General features: G+C 42.3%; 1 protein-coding gene across 1 annotated transcript; it reads left to right on the top strand.

The window, feature by feature from the left end:
* Positions 1–8787, top strand: LOC121546026 (solute carrier family 35 member C2-like). The gene is made up of 10 exons (XM_041857006.2): positions 1–157; positions 1901–2099; positions 2697–2847; positions 3351–3414; positions 3525–3597; positions 4368–4536; positions 6574–6657; positions 6784–6959; positions 7869–7998; positions 8208–8787. Exons 2-10 carry the CDS (start codon positions 1989–1991, stop codon positions 8462–8464), a joined length of 1215 nt encoding a protein of 404 aa, XP_041712940.2. The 5' UTR covers positions 1–157; positions 1901–1988; the 3' UTR covers positions 8465–8787.
* The last annotated feature ends 2004 nt before the right edge of the window (positions 8788–10791 follow it).

Raw genomic sequence — 10791 nt, 5'->3', positions numbered from 1 at the left:
CCTACTGTTCTTTGTATATTCTTTACGTATACTTGTTCGCCGTGTACCTTTTGTATAGATTTATTGTTAAAAAATACTATGGATGGGCGATGCCGTGGACCGTGTGTAGAGTGGAGCGACTAGTTGCCAACAACAAAAGTAACGTTACTGTAAATTGGTGAGTAAAACAATGTTTCCATTACAGCCATATGTTTTTTTTATTTTATTTGGTCAGATTGCTAGTCAACGTTACGTTATTTATTTTCAATTACAATGAAATTAGACCTAGCTTTGCACAGCAGCCAACGGGACTTGCCAAACTTTGATTAACTAGTTTGCTTGCTAGCTAACGTTACCGCCGCCGTTCGCCAGCTGGTGAATTCAACCAGATTGAAGCCACAGTTTTAAACGTTTTTCATAAGATCTCTGGTGCAGCTAGCTGACAACCGCAGCTAGCTAGCAAGTTATCGACTACTAGCCCCGTGGTTAGCCATATGGCCCTGGTTTGTGCTTTCCAGTGTCATCAGCAATGCATCTATTTAGTTTGGCCACCGGCTGTTCTGGTGACTGCTACAATGTTAAACATGAACACTTTGGTCAAATCTGTATGTTCATGTGTAGTATTACCACCAGACACACGTAAACCTATGCCGGTGTCAGTGCCAACTTAAACATTGGAGTTCGCTCACTGATAAGACTGGTCAAACAGACAGTTCAACTCTGTACTCTCAGTCACATGCTCGCAGCAACCTGGTCTCAGAGCATTGCGTATTGTTCTTTATGTAAACCCGATACACTCCATTTAGTATAATACGTTTTGTGTAGTATGTATTAATTTGTGGATATCATCACCCATTTCGTATGATATGTTACGAATTATAGATCGTATTATATTTTACGAATTTGCAAAATATACAATATGTTATGAATTTGCAAAACGTATGAAATGTTACGAATTCTAGCTAGGTGGCTAATGTTAGTTAGGTCGCTAACGTTAGCAAGGTTAGTGTTAAGTTTAGGAGTTAGGTTAGGGGAAGGGTTAGCTAAAAGGTTTAAGGTTAGAGGAAGGGTTAGCTAACATGCTGAGTAGTTGCAAAGTAGCTAAAAAGTAGTAAGTACTTGAAAAGTCGCCAAAATACTAAAGTTGTCCATGATGAGATTCGAACTCACAAACTTTGGGTTGTTAGATGTTCGCGTTATACGACCAACCAACCACCCTCCTCATTTTTGCCTTAAGTAACCATCTGTCTTATGTAACAATACCAGAGATATTAGAGAAAGGAGGAGATAGGAATCCCATTGGGCAATGAATGGAGGAACGTATAACGCCCCACCCAGCAGACTGTAGACCAATCGCATTCACGTTGTCATGCTGCATCACGCGGTTGCTAAGCTGATCGTCACTTTAATACCTTCTCAAAGTCAGGGTATGAGTTGAGACACATGGCGGTTTTCCAAAGCTATACAATATTACAGATAGCAAGTTAATTATTTCACATCTTGGAAAATATTTGTAATATTGTACTTCTTGTTGACAAAATTCATGCTAGTGTTGGGTTTTTGAGCTAGCGCCCAATTGACTCTCGCTCACTCCTTGAAGGAGAGCTCTCCTTGTCCCAGAATCACCCAGAATGCACCACACGGCCCATTGACATAGCATGGGCAACGTACACAATGGGCGTAATACGATTTCAATGGAGTTTCCCATCTCCTCAAAAGTATCTCTGACGATACTAAACGTAACATATTGTACTAAATTTGAGTCTCGGATTTACATACAGAATAATACGAAATGCTCTGAGACCAGGTTTCAGGCTCAGCTAGCAGCAAATTATATCAGAGTTATTTTCTCTTTAATTATATTGTCAACTACTCCCATCTTTCTCTCTCTCTCCCTCTTCCCTCCCCTTTCCCTGCCCAGCCTTCAGCACAGCACAGCGTGGTACATTGCTCCCTTTTGAAGATGGTGCCCCTGCAGTAGTTCTTGCGGGGAAGGGTGAACCTGCACAATGCCTTGCCCTGTCCAGGTCCTATGCCGGGCAGTCCGCACTGTGAGCCTGGTCCTCGTTTACTATGTCTTCTCCATCGGCATCACTTTTTATAACAAGTGGCTGATGAAGGTGAGTCTGAAGCTGGCTCACACTCCTCATGCGACATAACGTGGTATTTTGGTATTTTAAGGCAGGTAGCCCAGAGGTTAGAGCGTTGGGTCAGTAACCGAAAGATCACTGGTTTGAATACCCAAGCTGACAAGGTGAAAAATCAGTCTGTGTCCCTGAGCAAGGCACTTAACCATTGTTTGCTCCAGATGGGCCGTACTGCTATGGTCGTCGGCCTGTAAAACGACACATTTCACTGCACCTGGTGTATGTGACAATAAAACACATATGTGTGTGTATATATATATTTATATACAGTACCAGTCAAAGGTTTGGACACACCTACTCATTCAAGGGTTTTTCTTAATTTTTTAATATTTTCTACATTGTAGAATAATAGTGAAGACATCAAAACTATGAAATAACACATATGGAATCATGTAGTAACCAAAAAAAAGTGTTAAACAAATCAAAATATATGTTATATTTGAGATTCTTCAAATAGCCACCCTTTTTACCTTGATGTATGTATATTGATTTGCATGCCGTGCCCATGTAGCTGAACTCGCTGTCACTGTTTGCAAAATGTGTTCCCACCTCTCTCTGTGTCTCTCTAAGGGCTTCCACTATCCACTGTTCATGACGCTGGTCCACCTCACCGTCATCTTCTGTCTCTCTACCCTGACCCGCTCGGCCATGCAATGCAGGACAGGGAAGCCTCGGGTCATGGTGAACTGGACAGACTACCTCTCCAAGGTCGCCCCGATCGGTGAGTGTGTGAATCACTACATACAATGGATGATTTTTTAGTGGGCACTCTTTGCAGATATTAGGGGTATTTATGCCAAACAGTTTGAGTTGTTTGTGTTAGTCCAGGTTACATGGTATAATCGACATGGACTTCGGTCTACATCATACAAGGCATAGTCAATCTGTGATAAGAAGCCACTGTCTCCTATTTTCCTTTCCCCGAATCTTGGCTGTAACTTCTTAAATGCACCTTACAGCTTGTCAGATATTACTGTTACAGAGTCTCTCAGTGCAAATGTCTCTACTGTTGTCATGAATCAACATGGTGCAATGAATATGACCTAACTATGTGATTTGTTTTTGACATTCAAGAGTCAAAGTTATGACTCTTGAATGACCACCTTCCTATCTTTCCCTCACTGACTTTGTTATTGAGGTAGATGTAATTAAAATCCTTTGGCGCTAGGAATATAGCAGTATGCCGTGGTGTGATCAACAGTCCTAAAAAGCTGTCTCTTTCAGCCATGGCAACAGCGCTGGACATCGGACTGTCCAATTGGAGCTTCCTCTTCATCACCATCAGCTTGTAAGTGTGCGTGTGCTTACTATGTATACCTAGCTGACTTTGATCTGTGGTTCGCACGACCGTCAATGTTTTGACTGGCATTAAAATGTGTCTTTGGTTGTGTCCTCCAGGTACACAATGACCAAGTCTTCTGCAGTGCTCTTCATCCTCTTCTTCTCATTGGTGTTTAAACTAGAGGAGCCGGTAGGTCGCTTGAGATAGGATAAGTGTTGTTGTTTCTTCTTGGTCATTGTTTATCCAGTAGTATCCATGGGTGTTGCATGACACAGAATTGCGCGAAAAAAAATTCTACAACTGCTTAGGCTGGGATTCAATCCGATCTCGCTTTGTTTTCGCAAACGCACGTTTTAAAGACTACGTTCTTGCGTTCGCAGAGACCACATTCACGGTAAACTGTGAATATGTAAACGCCCCACTCATAATTGTTCTCATGCAGCTCCTAGGTGTACAGTAGGAATGGCCTCACATGGTCACCCCCTCCAACATTCATCTCTGTGATACCTGGCTCATTATTTACTACAAAGGCGGCAAGACCTGCCTAATTGATGTCCCTGCAGTTTCAAGCTTTCCATCTAGGCACTCAGTTTAAAAAATACATGCCTAATTGATTTTCCTACCAGCTCTCCACTTCTGCACTCAATTTTCAATGTTAAGAGCTATATGATTAAGTGAATGGATTATGTTTTTAATGCGTAGGAGGAAGTTCAACTTCCTTTGTGTATTTAAAGGGATAGTTTTGGATTTTTGCAATAATAGTTTAGCAAAGGTAGTTTTGCGAGCCAATGTTAACTATCATTAGCGCTAATTTAGCGCAAAGACCGGTAGTCTTTGGTTCCATTACCTCTATGTAAATCAATGCATGTATCTGAGTTTCTATGCCCTTTGTCAAATGTCTGCATGTGGACAAAAGCAAGACTTCTGTTCTGACCCCCCAAGTCGCTCTGTTTCTCCAGAACCCATACTTGATGGTGGTGGTCCTTCTGATAGCCAGCGGTCTGTTCATGTTCACCTTCAAGTCGACACAGTTTAACATGGAGGGCTTCATCATGGTACTGCTGGCATCGTTCATCGGCGGGATCCGGTGGACCCTCACGCAGGTCCTGATTCAGAAAGCAGAGCTGGGTCAGTTACCACCTAGTCTCAGAATCCCAAACCTAGGAAAACCGTGTACAGTTGTGGTCAAAAGTTTTGAGAATGACACAAATATTAATTTTCACAAAGTCTGCTGCCTCAGTTTTTATGATGGCAATTTGCATATACTCCAGAATGTTATGAAGAGTGATCAGATGAATTGCAATTAATTGCAAAGTCCCTCTTTGCCATGAAAATGAACTTAATCCCCCAAAAACATTTCCACTGCATTTCAGCCATGCCACAAAAGGACCAGCTGACATCATGTCAGTGATTCTCTTGTTAACACAGGTGAGAGTGTTGACGAGGACAAGGCTGGAGATCACTCTGTCCTGCTGATTGAGTTAGAATAACAGACTGGAAGCTTTAAAAGGAGGGTGGTGCTTGAAATCATTGTTCTTCCTCTGTTAACCATGGTTACCTGCAAGGAAACAAGTGCCGTCATCATTGCTTTGCACAAAAAGTGCTTCGCAGGCAAGGATATTGCTGCTAGTAAGATTGCACCTAAATCAACCATTTATCGGATCATCAAGAACTTCAAGGAGAGAGGTTCAATTGTTGTGAAGAAGGCTTCAGGGCACCCAACAAAGTCCAGCAAGCGCCAGGACCGTCTCCTAAAGTTGATTCAGCTGCGGGATCGGGGCACCACCAGTGCAGAGCTTGCTTAGGAATGGCAGCAGGCAGGTGTGAGTGCATCTGCACACACAGTGAGACGAAGACTTTTGGAGGATGGCCTGGTGTCAAGAAGGTCAGTGAGGAAGCCACTTCTCTCCAGGAAAAACATCAGGGACAGACTGATATTCTGCAAAAGGTACAGGGATTGGACTGCTGAGGACTGGGGTAAAGTCATTTTCTCTGATGAATCCCCTTTCCGATTGTTTGGGGCATCCGGAGAAAAGCTTGTCCGGAGAAGACAAGGTGAGCGCTACCATCAGTCTTGTGTCATGCCAACAGTAAAGCATCCTGAGACCATTCATGTGTGGGGTTGCTTCTCAGCCAAGGGAGTGGGCTCACTCACAATTTTGCCTAAGAACACAGCCATGAATAAAGAATGGTACCAACACTTCCTCAGAGAGCAACTTCTCCCAACCATCCAAGAACAGTTTGGTGACGAACAATGCCTTTTCCAGCATGATGGAGCACCTTGCCATAAGGCAAAAGTGATAACTAAGTGGCTCGGGGAACAAAACATTGAAATTGGGAAACTCCCCAGACCTTAATCCCATTGAGAACTTGTGGTCAATCCTCAAGAGGCGGGTGGACAAACAGAAACCCACAAATTCGGACAAACTCCAAGCATTGATTATGCAAGAATGGGCTGCCATCAGTCAGGATGTGGCACAGAAGTTAATTGACAGCATGCAGAGCGGATTGCAGAGGTCTTGAAAAAGAATGGTCAACACTGTAAATATTGACTCTTTGCATAAACTTAATGTAATTGTCAATAAAAGCCTTTGACAGTTATGGAATGCTTGTAATTATACTTTAGTATACCATAGTAACATCTGACAAAAATATCCAAAAACACTGAAGCAGCAAACTTTGTGAAGACCAATACTTGTGTCATTCTCATAACTTTTGACCACGACTGTATGTCGGAACGTTGTTAATGTGGGAGGCAACCAGTCTGCCTATGGAGACTAGTTACCGACTGTCATTGTGTTGTTGTTGGGTAGTTCGGTCGATATTGACCTTTTACCCTCATATCGGTATCGGACGATAATTCAATCGTATGAAAAAAGGGAATCTCATGCTTATCTGAACACTTGCGGCCATTCTCATGATGTCATTATTGTCACAATGTATACAATCAACATTTGAAGAATAGTTATTGGACAGTTGCTCTTTTGGATGGCACTTTATGAGAATCCAGTGTGAAAAAAATTACAGCGGTAATTGTCCCCCCAAAAATCGGAATCGGACCCCAAAAACCATATCGGTCACGTTGGGTCTTGGACTTGTCCTTTTATTCCCTGATTAGGCATTCAGTCCAGTAAACCCCAGCCTCTTCCACATTCTACTCCACAGGGCTCCAGAACCCAATAGACACCATGTACCACCTACAGCCGCTCATGTTCATGGGTCTCTTCCCACTCTTCCTCTTCAATGAAGGTAAGACTTTTACTATGCTCTCTAACCTGTCTGTGATAGTCCATGCCTGTCAGTCTGGGCATGACATAGTGCCTCTATTTGTGTGTCAGTGCAGAACGATTTCTCTCCATCTGATTCTTTCGGCAGGACTGAGCCTGAGTACCTCAGAGAGGCTGTTCCGTGTGAATGAGCTCTCTCCCCTGCTCTACTCTCTGGCCACACTGAGTATAGGCGGATCGCTGGCATTTGGCCTGGGCTTCTCAGAGTTCCTGCTAGTCTCAAAGACCTCCAGTCTCACTCTCTCCATAGCAGGCATCTTTAAGGTATGGAGGATAACCGTGTATATCACAAGTCACACTCTGTATCCTTCTGCACCAGGGGTTTGAACCAAAATTATATTCCAATCGTTTCGTTGTGAACAGAACCATTATTTTTTGTGTGCATTTAGCTCAACATTAAATTACTTCAACAATAAGTTAGAATTATACCTACGGAGGAGCGACTTCTATGAAGGAACTTTGAATGTCTTTGAACTTCAGAGCGTTGGCTTAACGTTGGACCAGCTCGCTAGCTAGCTAGCTAACAAGCTTGAAGCTTGTGTGTGCAGAGCGGCACCTGAATTAAAATAAAACACACCTTACCTTTTTGTAGTAAACAAACCCAATGTGAAATGTGATAACTATAATATCCTTAACTAGCATTGAAAAAGGTAAATCAATTTCTCTAATTAAAAATCTCTCCCTAATTTCTGAATCACGCTTGTAACGTCAGTAGGCTACTAGTCTATGCTTCGGAGGGGACGGGGCATGAGGAGGGGGCGGGGCAGGTAGCCTACACGCACACACTGGTAAAGATGTTCAGCTGGCAGACAGGCAGACACTGGAATACGTTTCTAAGTGACAGAGTGAGGGCTTTGCATAGGCACTTAGTTGCGTTTTTTTGTGGGGACTGGAAAATAATGCCCTGAACATAAAATAATGTTACTACACGGTTCCCATGATTTTAATATAACGGTTCTGTTCCGGAACAGTATAGATCACTTTTGTTCCTATTTCTGATTCTGTTCCATGACAAATGTTGTTGTTTTACGGTTTTCTGTTCTGTTCCCTGAACCGGTTTCAACCCCTGCTCTGCACACACCTGCTCCCTCACATGAATTGGTTATTTTCACGCGCACCATCTCTCCCTGTGTTGTCCATCTCCCCCTAATGTACCCTCCCGGTCCCCTGTAGGAGCTGTGTACCCTGCTGCTGGCAGCAGGTCTGATGGGGGACAGGATGAGTGGACTCAACTGGATGGGTTTCGCTGTCTGTGTGTCTGGTATCTCTTTACACGTGGGACTGAAAACCTACTATTCCAAAAGTAAGCTGGATGTCGTACCATACACTGTAAAATGAAAGCAAATTGTTGTCTGTCTATTCCTGGTGTAGTCGGTATATTAGGTATGTTGTAATTGCTTGTTATTGAAGCCAGCTCTGCCGACTGTTCCGAGGCTAACAGAAAGGTACAGTATTTCAACTGGCTAGCCTTCATATACAGTCATTCTGTGTTCTTTTTCTAATGTACTCCAGGTAAAGTTCACTCGTTGAGACAGCTGCCCATCAAAAACAGCCCAGACCTGGAACTACCATTATTACGTCAGAAGGAAGACGAGGGGGAGGAGACGGCTACTGAGGACGACGATGAAGAGCAAGAGATTCTGAATCAAACAAAATGGTCGACTGACTGTCATGTTCCAGGGAGGCCACAGAGGAACAGAAGGGAAGGCTTCTTACCCTCTTCTACAGCCAACAGTCTCTTCAGGCTTCAGGATTTTTACCAGCAGTAAAATGGTCAGACTCCCTGAACTGTATCAAATCCATTTACTGTTGCCGTCAGTGATGTGAAAGAGAAGTGTTAACTTCATAATATGTGAAGTGACCAAACCTCACGTGCCTGAATAATGATGGAAAGGTTCACTAGAAATGAAGGACTACTGATGTTTCAAATGCAAATGATTATGATTTAACTATTTTGAGTTAAAACAAATTGGTTGTAATTTGTATCAGGGGGGTGGGGGGAGTGAGATTGGATCGTGTAAACAGTGCTTTTGTTAATGCTACAATGGGCTGTACGATCTTTCTTAAATTAATTAAAACATTTGCACAAATATTCAGACCTTTATGAATAATTTCTTCACCGAAGTCTTTCACATAGCGGCACTCAGCGTGTGCCAAGCCGTTTTTTTTTTCCTCCTAGAAGTTTCCACTTCACAATAACAGCACTTGCAGTTGACCGGGGCAGCTCTAGCAGGGCAGAAATTTGACGAACTGACTTGTTGGAAAGGTGGCATCCTATGACGGTGCCACGTTGAAAGTCACTGAGCTCTTCAGTAAGGCCATTCTACTGCTAATGTTTTTCTAGGGAGATTGCATGGCTGTGTGCTCGAAATTATACGCCTGTCAACAACAGGTGTGTCTGAAATACCCGGATCCACTCATTTGAAGGGTTGTCCACATACTTTTGTATATATATATATATATATATATATATATATATATATAAATCAAAATCAAATGTATTGGTCACATACACATGGTTAGCAGATGTTATTGTGAGTGTAGCGAAATGCTTGTGCTTCTAGTTCCGACAGTGCAGCAATATCTAGCAAGTAATATCTAACAGTTCTAAATCAAATCAAATTTTATTTGTCACATACACATGGTTAGCAGATGTTATTGCGGTTGTAGCGAAATGCTTGTGCTTCTAGCTCCGACAGTGCAGTAATATCTAACAAGTAATATCTAACAATTTCACAACATATACCCAATTCACACAAATCTAAGTAAGGAATGGAATTTAAGAATATATACATATATGGACAAGCAATGACAGAGCGGCATGGACTAAGATACAGTAGAATATTATAGAATACAGTATATACATATGAGATGAGTAGTGCAAGGTATGTAAACATTATTAAAGTGACTAGTGTTCCATTTATTAAAGTGGCCAGTGATTTTCAAGTCTGTATGTACAGTTGAAGTCAGATGTTTACATACACCTTAGCCAAATACATTTAAACTCAGTTTTTCACAATTACTGAAATTTAAACCTAGTACAAATTCCCTGTCTTAGGTCAGTTAGGATCACCACTTTATTTTAAGAATGTGAAATATCAGAATAATAGTAGAGAGAATTATTTATTTCAGCTTTTATTTCTTTCATCACATTCCCAGCGGGTCAGACGTTTACATACACTCAATTAGTATTGGGTAGCATTGCTTTTAAATTGTTTAACTTAGGTCAAACATTTCGGGTAGCCTTCTACAAGCTTCCCACAATAATTTGGGTGGATTTTGGCCCATTCATCCTGACAGAGCTTGTGTAACTGAGTCAGGTTTGTAGGCCTCCTTGCTTGCACACACTTTTTCAGTTCTGCCCACAAATTTTCTATAGGATTGAGGTCAGGGCTTTGTGATGGCCACTTCAATACCTTGACTTTGTTGTCCTTAAGCCATTTTGCCACAACTGGAAGTATGCTTGGGGTCATTGTCCATTTGGATAACCCATTTGCGACCAAGCTTTAACTTCCTGACTGATGTCTTGAGATGTTGCTTCAATATATCCACATCATTTCCCTTCCTCATGATGCCATCTATTTTGTGAAGTGCACCAGTCCCTCCTGCAGCAAAGCACCCCCACAGCATGATGCTGCCACCCCCGTGCTTCACGGTTGGGATGGTGTTCTTCGGCTTGCAAGGGCCCCCTTTTTTCCTCCGAACATAACGATGGTCATTATGGCCAAACAGTTCTATTTTTGTTTCATCAGACCAGAGGACATTTCTCCAAAAAGTAGGATCTTTGTCCCCATGTGCAGTTGCAAATCGTAGTCTGCCTTTTTTATGGCGGTTTTGGAGCAGTGGCTTCTTCCTTGCTGAGCGCAGACCCGTCGCCAGACCTCAGTCTTAAGGGGGGCATATGAAATGCATGGGAGGGCAGGGCACAATTATTATTAGCCTACAGTACGTATATTTATAACAATCGTATACTCTATTTGCGCAGCACGTAATCATCACATTAAACATAACCAACAGCAATATGACCAGGTAGCCTATAGCCTACACCACATTACATAGAAGCAATGTTATGAATATCCATAAAACACTTGACTAT

Source organism: Coregonus clupeaformis, chromosome 30 (genome assembly GCF_020615455.1).
Source record: "Coregonus clupeaformis isolate EN_2021a chromosome 30, ASM2061545v1, whole genome shotgun sequence".
Classification (NCBI taxonomy): domain Eukaryota; kingdom Metazoa; phylum Chordata; class Actinopteri; order Salmoniformes; family Salmonidae; genus Coregonus; species Coregonus clupeaformis.
Note: the sequence above shows the minus strand (reverse complement) of the source record. Positions and strands in the feature narration are given on the sequence as shown.